The 25,666-nt window shown below is 37.5% G+C and overlaps 1 protein-coding gene across 2 annotated transcripts in view; it reads left to right on the forward strand.

Moving 5' to 3' along the window:
- The window catches only part of dclk1a (doublecortin-like kinase 1a), a 56,180-nt gene that overhangs the window by 4,010 nt on the left and 26,504 nt on the right, over positions 1-25,666 (forward strand). For both annotated transcript variants that reach the window (XM_053476228.1, XM_053476231.1), the window contains exon 4: positions 23,616-23,715. In XM_053476228.1, the coding sequence (XP_053332203.1) occupies positions 23,616-23,715 (100 nt within the window). The remainder of the gene's footprint in view (positions 1-23,615; positions 23,716-25,666) is intronic.

A 25,666-nucleotide genomic window follows, 5' to 3' on the forward strand; every position in this document is an offset into this window, starting at 1 on the left:
TAATGGACTGGCATCACATCAACCATTCATGCCCAGTGTTGTCTATTCTGGATCCACTGCAGCCTTAATGAGAATCAAGTGGCTATTGGATATGAATGAAAATATATGAAAAGCATAACCAAGTGGGTGAAACAAAGCATAAAATGCCTCCCATTAACCTCCAGGCCCCTCTCTCGTAAAACCCATGAATGGAAACTTGTGCTTGTGCCCACACAACCTCCAAATCCGCCAGCAATTCGCTCCAAACAGACAGAAATAGCTCCAAATTTGTGCTCCTTTAAATTCCACCCACCCCTCTCTACCTTCACACATCTGTGAATACACACACACATACACTGACTCATTTTCACACTCGCATAGTCTCTGTCTTTTTCTGACTGTCTGTCACAGTCTCTTACTGTCTGTTTCCTCTCCCTCACTCTCAGCAGGCATATTTGCCCAGACAGGTAAATGTGGAAGGGAGCTCATACCATCTGGCTGAATTTCATCAAACACCAATTAGTTTATGCACAGATGTGATCTATCTTTGGTGTCTTTTTCACTTATTGTTGCTGCTCTGTGAACATCTATAAAAATTTTCTAGAAAAAACCCTATGTAAAAATTCTTGTTGAACTGTCCAGCCCCCCCCCAAAATAGTGACACACTTTAATGTTATGTTGGACCGCCTTTTGCTTAGATTAAGACACACATTCGCCATGGCATTATTTCGATAACTGGATCCTGGACTTTTTATCCACTCCACAAGTTATGCTTTAAATGAAAGAAAATGATCACTAAAATCTGATTTTTTAGAGAAGAATGGTGAGCGAAGAATAGCTATACTGGTTCCAGTTGATAGGAAGACTATGGTTACTCACATAACCATTCTCACAACTGTGTTGAGCAAACAAGCAATTTTGACGCACAGAAAAACTGGAATTTAAAGCCCAGAAGAAGAACCAGTTAGCGCTTTTGTGTTTAAGGCTTGTGAGACTGTATGTCTTGTCATTGTCCTGTTATTACCCCTAACTATCACTGATTTATGATTGTGTCACTTATAATGTTGAGGGAACAAGAGGACATGGCCATGGCCACCGACCAAGAACTATATTATTATGACGACTTTATAACTACTTATTCATGCAATTATCTAATCAGTGAAACATATTGTAGGAGTGCAGTGCATAAAATCCTGCAAATACTGGGCAGCAGCATGAGGTGATGTCCATAAAACTGCAACCTCAGTGATTTTGTCTCCGTGCCAGTTAGGCTGGTTTGAATGTTTCTATACTGGCTGATCTCCTGGAATGTTATGCACAATAGTTTCTATAGTGTACTCAGAATGGTTTAATAATAATAATTAAAAAAAGGAAAAAAACTACAACATATCATTAATCTTGATTTCTTCTGAAGTACAGGGTCAGAATTTGGTGCCAACGGCATAAATCCATGGACCCAACACAACTTGGGTCAACAGTACAGGCTGGCTGGTGAAGTGTATTGGTGTGAGAATCATTGCTTGGCAGTTTTAGGCCCAAATCCGATATGAGTATTAATGCTGACCATTATTTACCTTAATTTTATATCCAACGTGATATTAAACCATGTAACAAAGCACATGCCATTTTAAGCTGGTTTTATTGCTGTATGACAATGAGTTTAGTGTTCTTTAGTGGACTTTCCAATCATCACATCACACAGACAGAGACACACACAAAATTTAACCCCACCCAATTTAAATCTTGTTTACTGCATCCTAAAAATATTTAAGAATTAGCAAAAATTTCTACAATGCATCCCTATCAGGTTCTCAATGTTGTCAATACTTTCCTATCACACACATGATCATGCTCTTACCAGGTCCATTAAGATCAAACGAACTTTGACTTGGAAAACGAACAGGTCTTGGTTTATGAGTACCTAGTATCACGTATTACACATGCACCGAGCATCACGTGATCACAATTGAGCCAATGGTTTTTTTCTCTCTTGCGCTGCGGAATTGAAGGGAATCGTCTACATTTCTGGGTCTCCGTGTACGCGTGTACTGTTTACTATAACACTGTGACCATGTGTGCGTGCGTAAAACATTTTATTTTGCGTCTGTATGCTATTTGTACAGTGCGCGTACTGCTAATTATAACACACGTTTGTGCAGGCGTGTAAAGCCAAAGAAAGTCTCATTAGAGAGGTTAAATATCCATTTTCTCTCTCTGTATCAGCCTGCAGTTTCTGTGTGCGCACGCACCACTGGACACCATGCCCCTTCACACACACACCACTCCTCCTCTCGCCTTTACACACACACACACACACCCCTCCTTCTCTGTGCTTCACACAAACACACACACACGCACGCACACACACACACATACACACACGCACGCACACACACACACACACACTCTCTTTCTCTTTCTATTGGAAACACTGCTCTATCGTGATTTTTTTTAAAGGTAAAGTGCAGGTTAATTTGTTTTATTTTTATTTTACAGCAGTGATTCTGTTAGTAAGCGCTCATTCGCTTTTTAGGGATGTTCCTTGTTATTTTTTCAGATAAAACAGACTTTCCGTTAATGTGTGTTTGTATGTGTGTGTGTGTGTGTGTATGTGTGAAACTCAAATAAGAGAGGAGGAGGAGTAACCGTGTAGGACGAGAAGAGGGAGATGGGAGGGTCTGATTCCTCCTCTCCTCTTACTTTAGCTTCACACACACACACACACACGCACACACACACGCACACAAACACAAACATACACAGCACCTGTATGCATAAAAGGAAACACTTATCTGTCAGGATTAATTTTTACTTTTTTTAAAGGTAAAGTGCAGATTAATTTGTTTTATTTTTACTTTATATTTTGTATTAATTATTTTTATGTTTTTATTATTTTTTTGGCTGTGGAATGAATAATTTGAGTTTCCATTATTTCTTATAGGAAAATTCGATTTGATTTATGAGTGTTTTATGGACCCGCTTCTAGAACAAATTCTGTTCGCAAACCAAGGTTCCACTGTAGTATTGTACAAAATTCTCTAAACATGAATACCCTGCAGCATGTACTTGGTAAGCAATAAAAGATCATGACATGAATTTAATGGGATCTTCTACAGCGTGGCTTGGACCTACCATGGTCGTTTTGAGAAATCTATTAAAGGAGCAACAAAGCAATGACATCCGATTGACAATGTAGTTAGAATGCCGTCCAAACATTTCTGTCTGCACCATGCTTGTAGTCAGTAATGTTCCTAAGAGGTGGTATTTACACCATTAACTGGTCAATGCCATCATACCTAGTTTCTTTTTAAGTTCTTCCTGTATCTTGCTTCTCCCACGTCCTTACCAGGCTTTTTTTTTTAAATATCCAAAAAATAAATATCCCTTGTCATCGAGCTGCCTGTTTTAAGGCAGCTCGATGACAATGGAGATAATACTCTGTCCCTAACAGTTTCTACAGCTTTCCTGCCAGGTTGTGCAGGTTCTTACTGTGTTCATCCAATTCTCTATTGAGGCAATATGACTGGTGGTGGGAGTTAGCAATCTCCACTTACATGTAACCTGCTTAAACAATCTCTATAAAAATCTCTTTGGTAATCTGATAATTTAACATATTATTTGAAAGGTAAAACCCCCCAGTCATAGCCCCTCTTGCATTTATTGTCTATCCAAAAGCCTATTTTATTCCACTTTTTCAAGCTCGACAGTGGATGGTTAATGATTTCGGCTTGTTTTGCAGCCACAGGACCTGGGCATCTTGCAGTCCATGAACCTCTCTGTATACCAGAGTATTCTAGAGGTTACTGTGAGGCCATCTGTCTGACTGCTAGAACTTGGTTGAAATGCAGCAGGACAATGATCCAAAGCACACCTGTAAGTTTATGTCAGAATGGCTAAAAAAGAAAAGAAACAAGGTTTTGAAATGGCCTAGTTAAAATACAGATCTTAACCCAAATGAAATGCTGTGTCAGGACCTTAAGAGAGCTGTGCAGATGCGAATGCCCAAAAATCTTGAAGAACTGAAGCAATGTTTATAGAGATGAATTGGCCAAAATGAATGTGAGAGACTGATAAAGTCGTATAGGAAACAATCTCTTTAAGTTATTGCTGCTAAAGATGATTCATAGAGTGTTCTTAGTATTGCCCACATGTTTTTTGGTCTTTGTCACTTCATTTTAGGTAAATAAATAATGGCATGTTGAATGCTGTTTGTCCAAGGTTGCATTTGCCTTATAGAAACACATAGAATTACTTTTGAACAAGACTGATACAAAGGATGTACGAAGAGAAGATAAGGGGTGCAAATGTATGACAGTGCACAAAATAAAAACTGTGTTGGGAAAGCAGTCATGGGTATTTTAATGCCTTGTATCAAGGGGTTAAAATATTAAGTATGATATTGTGTGAGAGTTTTATATTCCTGAGACCATTCCTGTGAAGGGGATTTGAGAAAATAGTAAAATATCTGCAGTAGGAAGTTGAGGCAGAGACTGTATGTTGGCCTTGGTCCATTCCTTCCTGTTGGGCAATACAGATGTGTTTCTGATACAGTCATCTGCTCATACACTACTGTTTTGTGTTTGAGAGGGTATGCAAATGAACAGAAATGTAATTGCGATTGTATTTGCTGTGACCACTTAAGTATTCTTATCTGTATGCACGTCATGTCTGACAGTATGTCTCAGCCACAGATCCTGCCAATCTGAGACAGAACTGGGTTTCTAGGTCTTGCAGTAGATCTCAGTCTCTTGAGGTGCCATGTTGTTAACCTGCATGATAAGGTATGTAATGAGTAGATCAAGGCTTTATGCTCGAACCTATCACACTGTGAACTGTTTAAGGGAAGACTTACAGTACTAGAAAACCAGTCGCTTATTTTTTCAAGTTGTTCAGTAACATACAATGATCACAGTATGAGATGTGTTTCTAAACTAGTGCATGAGAATCCATTTGTGTAAGCTATTTTACTAGAAATTTGTGCTGGAGTAGGCATGCTAACCAATAATTTATGTACTTCTGGGTCTGTATCAGGTAATAGGTACACATTTTGAAGGTTGAATGGCTTTAAATTGCATCACACCACAGGAACTGTGCAAGTATTACAATTAAGGTGAATGTGCTCCTCAGCTGTGTTGTGTAATTTATCAATGAATACAATTTACCCTAGTTTTGCCTAATATGTTTATTCTTTAACAGCATATGTTATCTGTACATTCGGGTTGTCAGCTGCTAAATTTTATTGCTACATAACATTGCTGATTCCAGTTACCCAATTCCAGTAAGTTAAATAATCTTCTTAGTTGTTTTCTTTGTTAGATGCAGGTCAAAAATTTGACCCTTCTGAAATGGTGGCTATTTTTTTGGCCCGGCAGTTTATTAAATGTCTTTTATGGTGGTGATATCACTAGCATTTTTTCAAGTTCTGAACATAGCTTCCACAACTCACGTTGACCTGTTCAGTGGTTCAAGATCTGATCCTAAATGACGAGTAAGTAACATCGTTTTAACATTTTAAAAATGATTCTATGTCAAAAATGCCCAGCAAATCAAAGTTTTTGTTGGTCAACATGCTGCAGTTTCACTTAAATTTTAAATGGTTCTAATTTGTTAGGGAATAAAATTTGGGGTGTACTATACTTAGGCTTATACTTACTTAAGCTTGTTGAGTAGCACAGTGGTGTCGGAGTAAACTGAGCAGATGGATTTAGTGACCTGTCTCCTGTTCCACACAGGGACAGAAAGAGCACAGTGCTCAAATGAATAATGAAAATGTGTCAGGTTGGTTTAAGCCACAATAAAACCCAATAAAGCAGTCTATTGTAACAGCTATGGCACAAGTGCTAAAATAAACCTAAACCAACACACACACACACACACACACACACACTGACACTGATACATATTAAGCACTATACCCAGTGGACAGACATTTTCTAGAAATTTGTCGATGTAGCTTTCTGAAAACACGCACAATCAGTCTGATCATGATAATGCTTTCCTAAAAGAATTTCTTTTTAAAAAGCTAATTTTAGCACTCTATACTGTTCCCTTATGATCTCTGAAATTGATACACCACCTCCTGCAGGCTCTTTGACAGTGTGATCCAGTTGCTTAGGAACAGGGTTGAGCCTTGATGACATCACTAGGGGGGAATGGTGTGTATGTGGCTGTAGAGAGCAACCTGAGGTGAGATAGAAATGGGGCAATTGGCTTACACCACTGCTGTGGCTTGTCTGTTCTTATCCCCAAAGACTCTGTTTACGTACAGAAAATGGATTTAGACACAAAAACACACAGTTGAAAACCTTCACCTTCGTCTCCAGTCGTGTTCATCAGGACAGAAACTAATTTGCTGCCTTGTTGCTTACGCAAAACACATCTCACCCACAATTAGGCACACTGTGGCCTGCTGTGTCCATTACCTCTTCATCAGCCCTAGCTTAACATTATCCCCTCCTTTAATCAAAGCTCTGTAGAAGCTCTCACTAATACCTTCTTGGGCTTAGAGAGACGAACATGGTAGCTCATTCTTCTTTTTGGTAAGCAGATATCCTACCAGTTTATATCCTGGGGTTTTAATTCCTGAGATACTTGAGATTAATTCTTGAGAAGCTAATCTGATTCTTTGTTTCTTTGCATAAAAAATGTCTGATTAATACAAACAAATTGTTTTACAAATATTCCTTTATAGAGAAAAAATGTGATTCAATTCAATTCAAGTGTGTGTATGAAATGTGAGGTGCATGAATCAAAATGAGCACAGTCCCTGGTGAGCAAGCCGCGGGCGACAGTAGCAAGGAAAAACTCCCTGAGATGGTAATAGGAAGAAACCTTGAGAGGAACCAGACTCAACAGGGAACCCATGCTCATTTGGGTGAAACAGAAAGCGGGAATTGATCTGCATTCATACAGTGTGTTAGATGGCAGGCAGTTCAGCTATAACAGTTGATGTTAATTGATGTTAATATGGAGTGCAGTTAGTTATTGGAGACTCAGGTAGACTTGTAGGAAAGTCCAGTCTTAAACTATCGAGATACTGTCACCAGGGGATATAATTGATAATCAGTGTTAATGGTATGACTGATAGATGTATATTTTACATTATGAATTATGTGACAATACCAATTGTCAATAATAATTTTAGATCTCATTTTCACATTAAGTTCCACATCCAATCCACTATAACATACAAAAAATGAAAGTATAATGTTTTTGTGTGAAGTAAGCTGTTCCATGTTACATTAAAATTAAAAAGTTGTATGGTTATACAACTGGGTTATATGGGTTAGAAGGATTAAGCTGGAGAAAATAGTTAGCACATTGTTTAGTTGTTTAGGTTCAAGAGAATGACAAACACCTCAGTGGCTTTCCAGCTGTGAAATATTTTGACATCAAGCAACAAGATTTGAACTTCAGGTTTGTCTCGTGTAGCGTTTTGAAACAGTCTAGCGTGAGAATATTGTTGGTTGTCTGATTCTAAGCAAGCCATGAAAAACCTGCTGTTATTGTTTTGCTGAGTCATTGCTGCCACATGGGGGCTTACTAGCCAGTGCATTTCTCTCACATTCTCTTTACAGAGTGTGTTTTAAGGGTATTCATTCTTAAAACAAAAAACAAAAAAAAACAAATGCAACCAAAATAAATGTTTTATATCTGACATATCTAGGAGTTTAAGCGGTTCATAGGAGAGAGCCATGATGATAAACCAGAAAAGGGGACAAGTGTGACCACATGTGTATTGTCATATTGTCATAGGTAGGGGACTCGCTGGAAAGGTTTTTCTGTATGTAAAGTCTTTCTGTATTTTTCTGAAATGAATCCTGAACACTTTTGTAACATATTGTAAACCGCAAGTTTTAACAGCGTACAACACTTGTCTAACTGTGGGTGCACCTTTAATTAACCGCTGGACAGAAGTTTTGCAGTAATAATAGTAATAGTACTTTTGCCTGAAGTTCAACCTGCACCATAAATTAAATTAAAACGGTTAGCAAAAGCAATGTAATGAACATTTATGTGGCGGATTTAATAATCTACTTCAACATAAGCTACTAATAAGCTACTTGCTCGATGTAACAATTCAATTCAGTTTTATTTGTATAGCGCTTTTAACAACTGGCGTTGTCCCAAAGCAGCTTTACACAATCAAAAGAATTATTTAAGGTATACAAGTGTGTTAGTTGGCAGGCAGTTCAGCACAACAGTTCATGTTACAGTAATTGATGTTAATATGGAGTTCAGTTAGCTATTAAAAACTCAGGTAGACTTTTATAAAGTTCCAGTCCTGTACTAATGAACGGTCAAGTCCTCAGAGAAACAGCTGCCAACACCAGTCGAGGCCAGAACCTTCTTCTAGGTAGAGAGAACCATCCCCAGACACGAGACGCATCCAAAAGAGACACACGGGGCATCCATGTGACTAGATCTCCAACCAGAAGCGGGGCACCAGGATGGGTCAGACAGGTCCGGAGGGCAGAGGGAGTCTGGATCACTGGCAGCTCAGGAACGACATGTGTACTGTAGCTCGACAGAGAGGTTTGACTGATGACGAAAGAAGTCCAACTTAGCATAAACAAGGTATAAGATACTCAACTTTACAAATTTTATTTCTTTGTATTACTAAGTTAGGCAGGAAGTTCTGCTGTAAAGAAAGAAATAATAACATCACTGATTACATTAAGGCTGATCAGCCTATTTTTACCTTTAACCTTTTAACTATTTCAGCAAATTCTTTTCTCATCAACAACGGGTACTTAAGCTAGTAATACAAACTCAACTGTGGGTTCAAAACTAGTAATGTACTGCACTGTAATACTGCAGCAGTCAAAAGTTTGGACACAAGTTTGGATTCATTTTCTCTATTTTAAAACAATGCTGGAAATTGTAGCACAATGAAATAACATACGGAATTACTGTACGTAATTAGCAGCAATAGCAACAGTCAGTTATCTGATAATTTTGATTCATGCATATTTTTTTACGAATGCCACATTTCATACGCATTTCCAGAATTTCCTTTGATTCTGTAAAGCTGCTTTGTGACAATGACCTTTGTTAAAACTGCTATACAAATAAAATGAATTATATGAATAAAATGAATTATATTTTTGGACATGAAGGTCAGCTGTTCTGGAATAGTTCTTGCAATAACAATACTCTATTGTCTAGTGTATTTGCAAAAAACGTTTAACATCACCTTATATAGGGCCGTTATGAAGGCTTTACAAAGCATAATTAGCAGACACATCTTAATATCAATTGTTCAAACTATTGCATATTTTGGATGCCTCCAGCATTGTTTTACAGTATGATGTTGAAAGAAAGAAAAATCAGGATTATGGAATTAGAAGGTGTGTCCCAACTTGTTTTCTGTTAGCGTGTCTTTAAAGTGGGGATTAGGATTGTGCCATATGTGCCACTTCTTATAGGCCACTTCTGGATGTTTTCCTCGTAGTGGTGTCTAATTACGTGTTTCATCAAATATTAACACGTTGCTACTAATTGCAACCAGGAGAAAGTGTATGGGACAACAGAAGAATATCAAATAGAAAGTGAAGAGACAGACAAAAAAAGGATGAGAGCAGTAGACCATCATGAACTTTTTTGGTCTCCATGGGCCAGTTCTTTTTTGCAATAGCATTGCTGTAATGATGAAAAAGAAACTTAAGCCTCTCATGAAGCTGGCACACAATCTGTCTTATGTAATTAAGATGTTATGTAACTTATCGTCCAGACTGTTTGAAGTTTATCAGACCTACTTTATTGTACTGTATAAAGATAGTAGTGACATTACATGATGGATCTCTGCATTTCATTTGTTAGTGGAAAGGCTGATTCAGAGTTCTGGGCTCATTTTGAACTTGGGGTACCATTAGGGCCATCCTCTGAATCAAAAGAAGCCATTTTTGGGAATGTCGGCACCTTATAAAGATGCTTTCTGGTTGGCCCTGTATAAAGAAATGTTCTACTGTATAGAGACGTCGTTGTAAAACCAGGACTCACTGACAGTATTATACAGTATTATACAGTTGCTTAGGGAATTCCTGGTCGCCCTTCTTGAGGAGCTGGAATCTCTTGCCAAGGATAGGGAGATCTTCGTATACTGGTTTTCAATCTGACTATATGGACAGATTTTGTACTGTAATTTTATTTTGTGTGTGATTTTACATTGTGTGTGATTTATGTGTTGACGGGTGTGACATGGATCTTGCACATAAACATAAGACACAACGTGTCATAAGGAACGCAGTGTCACAACGTTTGATGCCTTGAATAAATGAATAAATTAGCCACAAAAGCCGTCAGTATAGAATCAGTACTGGGTATCGGGTAATACAAACAAATCTTATCACAGTAAACTCAGTATAAAAAAATAGAAAAATATCAGTACATCCTTGATGTTAAGTAAATAGCCTGTAGATAACATGTAAGATGACATCATACTGAGTGTGTGGATGGGTTTAACATTTAGAAGTGGGCAGCAGTGCAAACTGTTTCTGGCTGATTTTCCCGTTAGAATATGAAGCATCCACCTACAATGATGATTTATGATCCACTTCACATACGGACACACAAAGACACACAAAGTCATTTTTATTTGGCGCAATATATAACCCAGTGACGTCAATGCAGTCCCTACACCTACACATGTGCCTACATACATACAAAGCTGCTAGTGGGACTCCACATGGTCGTGGGCTGGTGGATGAGTGTGTGATTTAGCAGTGCATCTGCTGTGTGTGAATACCTAACCTCATTTTATTGTGCCAACTTCATCCCCTTCCGCCCAACAAGGCCAACCTGAGACACCTCACCTGGGCTTTGACCAGTTCATAAGATAGCCTTGTAATTCAAGATGGGAAACATAAGCCAGCCAGCATGAATACTTTTGATTGTGCTTTCGATTTCCAAACCACTAAGCTGTTGACTACAAGTTACAACATAACAAGTCATTTTTTCAGCTCATTATTTCAGCTGAACATCATATTGCATGGGAGGATAAACAATGAAACTTATTTTCATAAACTAGAATAAAAGTGGCAAAGGTGTCTTATTTCTTATCTTCAGTGTACTGTAACTTTTAGGTTATTGACTGGTTTGCTTTCTTTTGTCAATTAATACTGTTGTTGGGACGTTGTAAACATAGCATAAAGAATAACCGCCCTGACTCTTTTATTGCTATTTCTACCACTAGAGGTATTCATTCGATGGATGCTGTTACCCCAAGTGACTTACAAGTGTCTAATTGGTGTTACTTGTGTCTAAATAATATTAGTACCAATAATGACAGAAAGTAAAGAAATCAAGGAGAGCATCTTGCATATGTAATAAATCTGCTGCAGTTGTACTTTATAGCCATCTTTACTCGATCAAAGATCAAAAGAGGTTGGTTTTTGATATTAGATACCATTTTCTTTTATGTTGCTATTTAATGGGCAGATGCGTTTGAGGAGATTTAGCACCATGGAGAGAGAAATTAACAAGAGATGCTGAATGTTTTAAGTGTTTATTGTGCAAAATGTTGCAGAAAGGTTTTTATGTTCAAATATATTTTTTTTTAAAGAGGAAATTTTGTTCTTGACCAAATATTCAATTCAATTCAATTCAATTTTATTTGTAATACTTACTTTCCACCATAATTTGCAAATAAGTTCTTTAAAAATCCTACAATGTGATTTTCTTTTTTTGTCTCTCATAGTTAAGGTATACAGTACCTATGATGAAAATTAAAGGCCTCTCTTATCTTTTTAATTGGGAGAACTTGCATAATTGGTGGCTCATTAATTACTTTTTTGCCCCACTGTATATATGTGTGTGTGTGTGTGTGTGTGTGTGTGTGTGTGTGTGTGTGTGTGTGTGTGTGTGTTTGTGCGGTGTGTGTGTGTGTGTATTTGATGATTGTGGGTCTGCTTTTACTGACCCGCCTGTTTTAGAAGTTGGGTTTGTAGTCAGGACCCTAAGTTAAAGGAAAAGGTAAAGGAAAATGAAAAAAAAGGGAAGATCAGTATTGTTTTTTTTTTTTTGGTCATTTTTGTAGCTTGTTATTTCCGAACCACCATGCTTCCAGCTTCCCATAGTCGATACTGAGCACAGGATGGTATTTCACAATAAACACTTCGCACTGTGTTCACAAGTGAATTTGAGTAGGGATAGTTTGCTTGAAGCTGATTCTAAACTAATCATTACATACATGACCTGCCATCTTTACATACAAACTTTGCATGTTTGTACATTAATATTTTTGTCACTAAACATGTAAACAGTTTCTCACTGCTTCTATCCAGGCTTTTTTAAAAGGCATTTTGCTGCATGTGTATTCTGAGTCATTGCCACTTATTTTGAGCTGACGTAAATAGCAAGATTTGTTTCCTACTTGCTGAATGAGAAGAGCTGTGAGCTAAAACAAGACAACCTCTGAAAATATTATTATTGGAAGAGCATCCACTGCCTAGCAACATCATGAAAACATTCATCTTTCAGTAGTACACTTTACAGTATGTATTTAAAACCAGGTACCTTTATAGAGTTCTTTATAAATTATATTTCACAACATGCATTTCTTCCACGACAAACTTGCTCATCCAAGTGGATTTTATATTACCTTAAAGATCTTTACCTGTTATTTTAAACGTTTAACCTTATAGCACACAGACATAGCAGGAATGATTTTTGGTCCTACTATCTGGTATTACCCAAATAAGGATGGGTTCCCATTTGAGTTTTGTTCCTCTTAACATTAAGACATAAAAAAAAAAAGTTTATAAAATAGTGATACAAAATCGCAATACAAATCGAATCTGCACCTAGGTATAATGATGATGTTGTATTGGGTGATTATGTGATTCCCATCCATGGACATGATATTGGCACTACAAGTTTAAGTTTGTGTTTGGGCTAGTCCATACCATGCTACTTATCTACCTGGATTATGGAGTTTCCTTGTTTTATTTGTCTGCCAGTGATTTTACCACTGCTCTGGATTTCTGGATGTATTATGAATAAGCCAAGGATAATGATAAGACTCTGCTTACATCAGATATGTGCATTGCAAAATGTGTCTTTTCACAGAGAGATTAAGCAGTACACTTTGAGTTAATTGTTGTGTATATTGTCTTAAATTTGTGGGTGTGGTACAAAATGTGGAAAGGAAATAATATTCATAATAAAAACTTTTGCATGCGCTTTTTGTTCTCAGATCAGATTTCTTATAGTTGACTATAAAAGTAAAACATGAGTTTTGAATGTTACTGTGGCTCTGTGAACTGCTGGATATTCTCTTGAGCATATACTGAGACACTTTTGTTGTTTTGGGGAATTAAAGCCTGGAAGCAGACTGGGTGAGTCTTTTTATTGTAGGCCACATCAAAATGTTTTATCATGAACCAAAATGTTGCTTTTCAGCGCACACACTCATACATAAGCACACATGGTAGGTGAACGGCTCTCTCATTGTCATTCCACAGCATCCTTATTGATTTGAGGTCTGGACTCTGCCTGGGCCAATCCATAGGGCAGATTTTATTTTTATTTATATAGTAAAAGTAGATTTACAAAATGATATGAAAGATCATGACTGTGTTGTATCAGCTTAAAAATATTGTTAGTTAATATTTGTGATTTTAATAAAGATCAAGTCAAACTTAATGGCCAATGCAGAAAAACAGAAAGTTGCAAATAGTTTACTTACTTTTTCTTGCCCCTGTATGTTTGCAGTTCAAATAAAGTCTCCTACATGAGAGGGACATCCATGCCGGTGGTCTAAAATGGCTGCTACTCTACAATCACTTCAACTGTAGAAATTGCAATGATTTAGCAGTCCTGTAAAAAGGTTACGAATTTAGTTACTGTGCAGTGCACTGGGTCCACTAGTTTCTTGCACTCCCCATCCAGAATAGCTCTGCTGACACGGCACAAAGCCTGTGTACCAGGCCCTCCAAGGATCATGATAGTTTTTTGTACTGCTACATTGTAACCATCAATTTTTTGTTGCTTTAAAGGGAAAAACCTACACTTTTAGTTGGGGGGTGCCACATCTTTCCATCTCTAAAGTCGGGATCACAAATAAACTCTGGTTTAGATTCGGGTAGAACGCCATACAAAAAGGCACATGACTAGTCATAGGCTAGTGAGTCCTGACCCATGCATACCTTTACTAGACACTAGGCTGAGATCTGATGGCTGGAAAAGGGAGTAAAAGATAAATCAAGCCTCTGGCAATCCTGATTGCTTTGTGCCATAGTGTAAGCTAGCAAGCCAAGCAGGCAATTCTAGCTTGCAATTCACAGCCAACATTTTGACAGAGAATGGAAAAAATGAACACCCGGAGCTCTGAACTTACAAGCTGCACAGCATAGATCCAAATACTACATTTCACCCCAGCACAGCGAGTCAAGAAAAGGCGCAGTAGTAATCATATGTTGGTTACTTTTTTGTAAGTAATAATTCACTGTCATCACTGTCAAATTGAAATAACATGAATAAAGCATGCTGTCCGGCTGAAGTAGTACTGTTCTCTTATTTAACGTACAGTGTATTTCGTCTTCTATTAATGTGGGCCTTATCTAGTTACCTCACTAGAACTGAGATCTACTTTACTTGTGTTTTGATGAAATTACTTATTACGCAGGATGCTGCAGGGCTGTGTCTGCGTCATACAACCTATATCAACCTAAGTCTTTGTATGAATGAAATTCTAGAGCACAGACTGTAGAGTTTTTAACATTTCCTTTCTAAGTTAAGGGCATACAGTATTGTTGTCCATGTGAGATTGTAGACGCACAGATACTACAGATACACAGCCCCCTAGCTCATAAATCATCATATTATTTGGTAAATCATATTAAAGTATTTTTAATTATTAAAATATGAAATGTCGAATAAGTGCGGAAAAGTTTATACAAAAGGTATGCAATATGGATATTCTGGAAGATTAAGGAGTAATCATGTTTCTATATTCATTATTGATTCATACAAATTCACATTTCATACAAACCTAAATAATTCTTTTGACTATGTAAAGCTGCTTTGCGGCAATGAAAATTGCTAAAAGCGCTATACAAATAAAATTGAATTGAATTGAATTGAATTATTTGTGGTACAGTTTGTCTAATTCACTGACATGCACAAACAGCTCAATCAAAGCCCACACTGCAAATTATTATAGTTTTAGAGCTGTTTAGTATGACAGCTTAAGCCCTATCATTACTGTCATATCATTAATACATGTACAAATCAGTGTGTTCATAACTCAGCCTTAATGTGAGCCGCTTGTTTGTGTTTTGTGTCAACTTTTTTGCCCAAAACAATTTCTTGGCATTATATTGGGATGTGTAGGTTTAACAAAACTACTCTCAGTAGATTCAAGATTTAATGCAGAACATTTAAAATTTCCTTTTGATTCCTAATCAAGTTCTACATTTAAAATCAGCTTAAATGTGCTGGTAAACAATGGCATGAAAAAAAAAGTCCATGAAAACTGCTAGTATACGATACATTCTGCCCTAGTTCCAATTGAACTTCATCTGTTTCTATTTTAAACCAGAGAATATGTTTTACCAGTGTTTAGGTAAGTACATTGTTTTTACAGAGATATGGTAACCAATATCATTCAAGTGAAAACGAATGTACCTGTTTTGGAAGGATGAAAAGAAAGAAAAGAGAAAGTTGGAAACTTTTTTATTTCACAGTGACAGGCATCACATTGAATTCACTAAGGATGGGACGCCCTAGCGAATTTTACAAAAGGAAAGAAGACTTATCAGGGAGGCTACCGATAGACCTACAGCAACAATTAAGGAGCAGCAGAAATTATCTAGAATAAAATACAAGTCTCTTACCAGATGGATCAATGTCTCATATTCATTACGGGGAAAACTCAGTGGTTAAGGCATTGGCCTGCAGTTCGGAAGATCCCAGGTGCAAACCCCATGACCACCCAGATGCCACTGTTGGGACCTTGAGCAAGGCCCTCAACTGCTCAAATGTGTAATGAGATAAAAATATAAGTCACACTGGATAAGGTTGTCTGTATGTAAATATTCTTCACATGCCTGGAATATGAAATTAAATTTCTTTCTCACAAGGAAAAACCCTTTTTTTATCACTTGAATTGTACACTTTGCTAGTACTGCATTGGACCCTTGTCTGCCCTCAGAACTACTTTAATTGTTCATGGTATTGATTCAACAAGGTGCTGGAAATATTCCTTAGAGATTTTGTTTCATATTGATATGATAGCAGCACGCAGTTGCTGCAGATTTCTCAATTGCACATGCAGGTTGCAAATCATCCATTCCACCACATGCCAAAGGTGCTGTAGTTTTAAGATCTAGTGATATGAATTGTAGGCCGTTTGAGTACAATGAACTCATTGTTTTGCTCTAGAAACAAGTTTGACATGATCTTAGCTTTGTGACATGGCGTGTTATTCTGTGGCCATAAACGTATGGACATGGTCAGGAACCATACTCAGGTAGGCTGTGGCATTTAAATGCTCTACTGGTACTAAGGGGCCCAAAGTGTGGCAAGCAATTACACCATTACACATCTACTATCAGCCTGAACCATTGATACAAGTTAGGATGGATTCATGTTTTCATGCTGTTTATGGCAATTTCTGACCCTACAATCTGAGTGTCGCAGCAGAAATCGAGACTCATCAGACCAGGCAATGTTTTTCCAATCTTCTCTAGTACAATTTTGCTGAGCCCATGTGAATTATAGCCTCAGTTGCCTGTTCTTAGCTGACAGGAGTGGCATCCGCTGTGGCGCTGTAGCCCATCTGCTTTAAAGTTTTGTGTTCAGAGATGCTCAGATGTAATGAGATGTTAATTGAACTGTTATTACGGTTGTTATTACGAACCCTTCTGGCCATTCTCCTCTGATTTCCTCCATTAACAAGGAAATTTTACCTGGAGAACTGTTGCATCCTGGATATTTAGTTTTTTCAGACTATTCTCTGTAAACCCTAGAGATGTGTGAAAATCGTAGTATATTTTCCGAACAGCCCATTCAAAGTCCATGTTCAAAGTCACTTAAATCAGCTTTCTTCCCTATTCTGATACCCCGTTTAAACTTTAGCATATCACCTTGATCTTGTTTCATGCTTAAATATGTTGAGTTTCTGCAATTTAATTGACTGATTAGATATTTTCTTTAATAAGCGGTTGAACGTGGATACCAAATTAAGAAACCATTGAGTGTATGTTGGTTGCTATTTTATTTTAAACATGAAAAATTATGTGGCATGAATTATCTTAATTTATTTATGTTTGGAAAAATTAAATTCCCAGTATGTATATTAAAGTGTATATCTGTAAATTGTTCGGGAAATTGTATCAAATTGTAAATCCTTCAGATCTGCTTGGCTAGCTGAAAGGCTAATTGGCTCATGATAAGCTCTTGTATGTTCTTCCTTATTGAAAGTTATTATAATCAAAACAATTGTAGCTCTAATGTATGTGTGAATGTGTTAACACAATTACAAACCATGATAAAATATAAATACTTTTAATGTTAAAATAGCAATAAACATTTTGGTCTTTTAGGGGCTAAATTTGTTTTGAAAGCATCTTACTGCCACCTACTTGCTTTAAGTGGTATCTCACCTTTGCAAGATAGGATTCCAGGAATTCTTTATAATAATAATAATAATAATAATAATAATAATAATAATAATTATTATTATTATTATTATTATTATTATTAGTGTTGTTATTATTATTATTGATAAATAAATATTAAGAGCCATTCGCAAACAACACTATATAAACCTATCCGCTCCTGATCTTGGTGTCTGTGTATCTGTTTTTCACAGTTGTTTCTGTGTCTGAGGTTCAAGGTCCACACACATATACACACCCAAGTTGTATATGTATATAGTAAACTAAAATCGATACATGTGACTGGAGGATGATTGGCTACTCTAAATTGCCCTTTAGATGTAAATGATTGTGCGTTTTAATTAGACTTTATATCCATCAAAATCTAAACCTTATGTAGCTGCTGAAGATGAATTTAAATAAAATTATTAAATTATCTTCAAACGAGCAGACTGCAGTATATTGCAGGTTTGGGGCTCTAGATGGCATAGTTACTGCATCTACTGAAGTAAAAACGCCAGTACAGTACATTCCTTCCAAGAGACATACAGTATTTGTTTGAACACTGAGTCATTTTTCGACTGCATATATTGGTTACAAAGATGCAAATGTGCCTTTGCAGACTTCTGAGATGGGATAAGCTTCTCTCTCATATATGTAAGCGGAGAACTTATCCTGTCTCAGAAGTCTGCAAAGGCACATTTCTGCTGTATTTACTGGTCAGCCGGAACATTATGACCACTGACAGGTGAAGTGAATAACATTGATGATCTCATTACAATGGGGCCTGGGAAGTGGGTGGGATACATTAGACAGCAAGTAAACATTTTGTCCCTGAAGTTGATGTGTTGCAAGCAGAGAAATGGGCAAGTGTAAGGATTTAAGTGACTTTGACAAGTGCCAAGTTGTAATGGCTAGACGACAAGGTCAGAGCAATTCTAAAACCGTAGCTTTTGTGGGATGTTCTCAGAATGCAGTGGTCAGGACCGAATAGTCCACGGAAGAAAACCCGGTAAACTGGTAACACGGTCGTGGGCTGCCAAAACTCATTGATGCATGTGTAGAAGGAAGGCTGACCCGTGTAATCTGATCAAGTAAAAGAGCTCCTGTGGTCAAAATGCTGACAAAGTCATGCTTGTTCTGATAAAAAGGTGTCGGAACACACAGTGCATTGCAGTTTGTTGTGTGTCGACTGGTCAGGGGGCCCATGCTAAACTTGTTTACATCTCCAAACTCCCCAAATCTCAATCTGACCTGCTGGAAAAAGCGTGTTGATCCATGCAGGCCCCACCTTGCAACTGCCAGCTGGCACAACTAGAGAATGCCATCAGAGTTCTAATGGTGGCCTGTTTTGGTGGCAAAATGGTGATCTACTTAGTATTAGGTTGGTGGTTATAATGCGTACATACAGTCAGGTCCATAGATTTTGGTACATGGATACGTTTTTTGCCATTTAGCCTCTTTATTGATGTGGTTCCCTGTTCCCTGTTGATGTGATTACCTAGTTACTCGATGAATAATAAAGAGGATAAAAGGCTGGAGTTGTTTCTGAGGGTTACATTAGTATTTGGTAGCTATTCAATCTTTCAATTTTAAATGCTATTTAAAGTCAGGTCCAGTATATATACAGTATTTATATTACACAAACACATTATTAATGATTTGGCTTTATATTTATTTATTTTATTTACCATGCCCTCTTTTTCACTTTTTCTCTGCTCTACTTGAGAACTATTGAACACTTGTATTTTATAACTTTTTTTTTTGTCGCATTCACTTGTACATCAAAGCTTGTTTTATGTCTCTAAGAAACTAAGTGAGCTCCAAATAGTATAGTATAATAGCCTTATCTCCATAGTCCCAAAGGCTAAACTGCTTCCTGTAGCAGTATGATGACACCTTCTGATATTCCTAAGCCAGTGATTTGGGCGAAGCATCACTAAGCTTAATGTCTTCTTTTATGACGTGACTATTACTATAACTGATTCTTAGTTTAGTGTAATTTCTACTGCCTTCCCATATGTGCTATTCTCTTTATATGACGTCTAGCCCAGTTACCGTACCACACTATTTATAGCCAAATAAATTACCATTAATTTGCCTGCATGTTAATTATTTAGCATGCAAAAATGATGGCATCTCTTCTGCCATTACATAAATTTCCTATTCTTTAATAGAGTGGAACCTTAGTTTATATTCAGAATGTTGTAGTCTAACAATGCTTTTACAGAATACACAATAATAGCATAAACATTAAATTACCGCAGGTCTGAGAAGAGGAAATGCTTTATATAATAAGCAAAATGCAACCATGCATGCATTAAACAATTTATTGGGCAGTGTGGGCAGAAGTGTGCAGATGTGCATTGTCATGCAAGATATTAACGGCCTGGGATAGCATTTAATCTGAAGTTTAGGCTTCAGCTCTTTAAAAGGCATCTCACTGTAAGGAGCGTTGTTGATTGTTAAATCGTTTCCTGAAAACTGTAAACAGCTTTTTTCCAGTTGATGGTTGACTTTTGAACTTTTTCTTGGTTGGCTATTGAGGACATTTCCATTCCATACTCTGCTGTTCACTCTCAGGCTCGTAATGTAGTGATAAATACATGCATTGTCACCTGTAATGATACTCTTTAAGAAATGTTTACCGTCCAAATTTTATTTTCAGATATGCAAACACTTCTGGTTATACTTTTCTGTGAGTTGTTTCGGCACAAGGTACTGTATACCCTCAGACTACAAAAAAAAACAATCACTACATGCTGCTCTTTTGTGCAATTTACAAGTGGGCCATCCATTTTTGCTCCCACAGCAGTTACAAATGAACTGATGTAACACGTTCACACCTGCACAGCAGTAACTTGGGAGACAGTAGCCTTGAACAGAAAGCTGTGATTATTTTTGCCAGACCCTGGTAGATCAAAATTTTAAATTGTCAGTGGGAATCAAACACATCACACTTGACAAAAATTTTAAAGACATGGTGCATGGAGCTTTAAAATCTTAAAATGTAGGGGCCTCCGAGTGGCGCAGTGGTAAAGTGCTCGCCCTATCATCCGGAGATCGCTGGTTTGATCCCTGGGTGATGCTGTTACCTCTCACAGCCGGAGGCCTAGAGAGAGCTGATTGGAGCATCTCAGAGGGGAGGGATGAGAGGTACTTTGTGGTCCCACATTAATCACGGCTCTACAGCCAATCAGGGGCGTCTGTGTCAGGGGCGGAAGGAGCGGCTAGCGCTTTCCTCCGAGTGTGTTACTCCGCCCCCAACGGTGCGTGAGCGAGCAGTTCGAAAAGATGCGATCGGCTGGCGTGACGCGGTTCAGAGGAAACACGTGATAGTCTTCGGCCCGCCCGGCTGAATGGTAGTAGTAGCCTTAATGTGGGAGCCCCCTAGTGACGGGGAGAAATTGGCCACGACTAAATTAGGGGAGAAAAAGTTAAGATTTATCTTTTTTTTTTTACTTATTAATGGTGAACCATATAATACTATTTAAAAAACTTTACAATAAAATCTGGTCATTGTTTTAATAATTCTTTTTAATTTTATTTTCTCCCTCCTGTTCTATTGAGCACATTAAGCGAGAGGTTCCATTGTTTCTATGGCAATGGTTATTTTTATGGGGCCATGTTGCTATCACAATCCCCTATTCTCCTTACGATGTGGTAAAGATAAAGTGATTTTGTATGAGCATAGGGGTAAGGGCTTGCCCAAAGGCCCAACAGAGGCATCCTGGCAGGGGTGGGGCTTGAACGCTGGCCCAGTCACTAACTGTATTCTGGTCATAAGGAAAGATGATCTGTAGTACAGACAATATGCTAATAATAATTGAGTCAGTGCAAAACAGTGCTTTAATGCTATTACTGGTCAATAAATCCCCACACATGGTTTGCTTACTGCTTTTTATGTAGGAATAGAGACGACTAGGTATTATGATTATTGATTGAAAAAAACACTAGTTTTCACCCTGACTTCCACATTTTTTAGCAATCTTTCTACTGGCACTAATTATACAGCAGTTGTAGGGTATAATGTACCTGAAGCTGTCATGAGTAATTTTTTCGATTCCCCTAAAAAATGCACTGCCGTTTAACCACTCTTTTTATAGCTGATAATTAGAGAGCTGTAGAGCGTATGCATGAACACGTCTGAAGACAACCGCATGACTGGAGTAATGAGCATCCATCGCTAGGTTAAACTCGTGTCAAGAAAGATACTGCGCTGCGGATTTCTTTAAGATCGTGTTCTGGAGAAGTAGGACTCCATTAAAGTGTACAGTATATCCTTTGGCACATCTCTCTCATTTTCTTTAGTTCAGGCATCAAGCTGTGATGATGACTTTCCACCTCCATATAATGTTTCTTTCATTAGGTTTTTCGCTTAAAATGTGTCTTAAACCCAATTCCAGTCAGCCATTTCAGATCAAGGGTGCCTTTACTGGATTATTTAGTCATTATAAACATTCACCCACGTTTCAGAAGTCTGCTAAACTAAAACCTAAAGTTTAATTAGTTTAAATTATAATGAATAGTAATGCATCAGTGTATGCATTGCACCTAATGTATTAACAACATGAAGTAATACAATTATATTAATTTCTATTATATATGGCAAAAAAAAAAAAAAACAGAAAAGAGAATGATTAAGATATGTTTATTACACACTGCTGACTGTGTGTATGAATAGTTTATACACTAACGTGTTGGTGAAAATATAACAAATGCTGTGAAAAAAGTGCAAAAATTGAAATTCAGAAAAAGCACAGCCCTGAAAAAAACAGGCTTGTCATAAAGTACAGAGGATTTTGCTGCCACAGTTGGCTGAACTTGATCCAATCTTATTCTGACTGATCTCCTTTATTTATTTTTTATGAAACATTTTTGCCCTGTTGGGAGAACTCTCTTCCAGTACAGTACGGTCTGATAAACATAACATGACTACTCTGATAGGCAGATCTCCTGAAGATCACCAGCAACTCACCTCACTTGCTACTTACTGTATATCACTTGCAGTAATTTCAGGAATATTCCCTTTTTTTTGCAGTATTAAAAATGTATACTGGACACAGTGTTGTTTTGTAAAGCCAGCCAACTTTCCACAAGTGCATTAACATATCCGCTGACTGCACATCAGCTTCACAACAGATGTTTTTTCAGAGTGGTCTGTTTAATTACATGTTTTACAATTTTATATGTTTCTAACAATGGTTTTTAAAATGATCTAGTCTGGTCATGTTGTCTGCTCAGCTTTGTGTTGTCTAATTCATCTTCATACTGCTCCTAGATAAAGTAGAACCGCATAAAAGAGAACTTCAGCAGCAGTGTGAGGGTGAATTCTGTAGCTCTGTATAGTAATTTGTTGTACAATGTGTACAATGCACGGAATTGTTTTTATCATGCAGCCTTTGCCTGTCGTTGTAGAGAATTAATTTCTCAGTTGTTTACAACGTATTACAATACCCGCAGTTGTCTTGAAGTAGTGTACAGTAGTATACTGTCTATGTCTCTACAGTAGTCAGTGATGTCCTGCTTGAGGTGGAGTTTCAAGGTTTATACTGTATGTGTAATACCTTTGAGAGCATTAACCATCTCAATGTTGGATCTTTATTTTGGAGTCATTTCCTGTTGCTTAATTCAATTGTGGCACTATTCTGTCATTTACACACTTATGGTCTCTTATAGTCCCACTTATAGCCCCTGGTGTAGGTATTTTTTACAATAATGTACATCCCGCTGTGAGTGGCGTGTTTTTGTTTTTTGATGAATATTTGGTGTCCTGTCTCAGTGTTTCTCTGTCTTGCTCTTTGACCTTGGGTTTAATGGATAGCCAGGAGGGTCACATTGCTTACAGTCCACACCCAGTATATACAGTCCATGTTTCTCTGATGCAGGGGTGAGCCCTCATACATTTCAGGTACCCATGGAAAGTTATTTGTATGGTGACTGGTTGTTGAAACTTTTCACTGGTGCTTACAATGTTAAGAGTTGTTTTGTAAGTTGTTAAGAGTTGTTTTGTGTTGTTCTGGTCTCTTGCCACAGGTCACATGCCTTCAGGACTTCTTTGGTGATGAAGACATCTTCATTGCATGTGGACCTGAGAAGTTCCGCTACCGTGATGACTTCCTGCTGGATGAGAGCGGTAAGGAAAATTTATGCAATTTTAAAGTTTTTTTTTTCTCTCGATTGAGGACATTCTTTGTTTAATAAAAGTACACCAGAGTTCTTAAGCCATTCTATTTGGCTTCATTTCAAAAAGCTTCAAGCACACTTGCATAAAGAGCATGTGTGGGTTAAAGCTTCTATCTTCCCTGTGTCAGATCTCTTTGTCCTCTTTTATCTATTCCTTCTATTGTGTATCTGCCCTGTACTGCACCCACACCATCACTTTCAGAAACATAATGAAAGCCTGTTTCTAATTAGTTCCCAGCCCTAAGTTGTGTAGGTCCATTAACCAGCCTTCATCCCAAGTGTGTTCCCCTTCATTATATTCCCCATAAACTGTTTTTAAAGCCTCTCTCCTCTCTCCCTGTCTCCTTCTCATATCTGCTTCTTTCTTCCTGCCTTTTTCCCATCCCTTACTTTCCTCTTGCCAACTCTTAAACTGTCTTCTTCATCCCTCCTTCTGTTTTCTTTACACTCTTATACAATTTCAGTCACCATACACTACACGATTCTGCCTCAAAAAAGCATCAACTTATTTCTATAATTTCAATGCCATAAACACTTGAGTATTTGGACACTTGTCTGAGTTAATGGATGTAACTGTGATGTCGTTTAAATTCAAAGTTTAAAGTTTTGGATATAAATCGCCTCCTTAATATCAAGGACGTTAATAATAATAAGGAAGGTTAAACCAGCAGTGCTGATCAAAGAAGAGTTAAATCTAAAGTCTGCAGTTGCATCTGGGAGATAAAGAATGACTCAATGCTATCCTAATTGACTGTGACATTTGCTGTCTTACGCGGTTTCAGAAACTTAATGCATGCTCATCTGAATTCATCACTTTTTCACCAAATGATTGCTGCAAATGCCAAGTGAGAAAAACAAATTAGGTGCAATAAACAAAGCTAAAACTGATATAAAGTGGTATGATCTGTGAACAAATTATGAACTGTTAAATAGGCTAAAGTGTAAAGTGCTTAAACTGAATTAAAATTGTATGTATTTTAATGTATGAAGGTATGCTCTTCTGAAAAATTACATACAAAGCTAAAGATCCAGCACTGAATGGAAATTCTACAGTTCATACTGTAAATAAATCTTGCTGCAGACATTTTTTAACCTATACATCACTGATAATGTTAACATCATATATACCTTGCACTGGGTTATGTAATCAAAGATATACAACGGTTCTGACAGAAGTGATCTGATTGGATTAAAAGCATTCCACGAGTGGTGATACAGAGCAGTGGTTTCCAACCTTTTTTGTGCCACAATAAAGTGCATAATATATACAACATACCATGGCACAGCACCTATGTGAGCTCTGAGCTTGTTTCCCTGTGACAAGACGTTCCCATCTAGAAGTGATAGGTGATTGTGATTGTGACACCTGAAATGTATTCCTCATGTCCAGTCTGCTCTGTAATTCCATTTTTTCGATGCTATCACTGCAGACAACCCTGTCTTACAAAGATAAGTTGTTGGCAGTGTAATGCTTTGGGCAATATTTTTCTGGGAAACCTGCCATTCATATGGATCTTATTTAGGCATGTATCAGGTGATAGGTATCCAGGGGTGTTAAATCTTCTCCAGAAAGGGCCAGTTTTCATTCCAGCCAAGCAGAAATCACACGTTGTAGTTTATTCAAAGCTAATTAAAAAATAATTAAACAGGTGGAATCAGGCGTGGCTTCTGCTTGGTTGTAATGGTGTATCTACCCATGCTGACTCACCTAGAAGTGAGAAAAGGTGATGTTCAGTTTCTCCTCCAGCGATGTACCACTTTCAGCTGCTTGTAGATTGGGCCTGTAATTGTTGAGGATGGTATTTGGTATATACAGTATTATTAGTATTATACAATAAAAATGCAAAGGTCGACACAGCGGATCAAGGGGCCTGAACTGTCAGAATTGTTGGAACCGTTGC

The sequence above is a fragment of the Clarias gariepinus genome, chromosome 17 (assembly GCF_024256425.1).
Source record: "Clarias gariepinus isolate MV-2021 ecotype Netherlands chromosome 17, CGAR_prim_01v2, whole genome shotgun sequence".
NCBI classification, from domain to species: Eukaryota; Metazoa; Chordata; class Actinopteri; order Siluriformes; family Clariidae; genus Clarias; species Clarias gariepinus.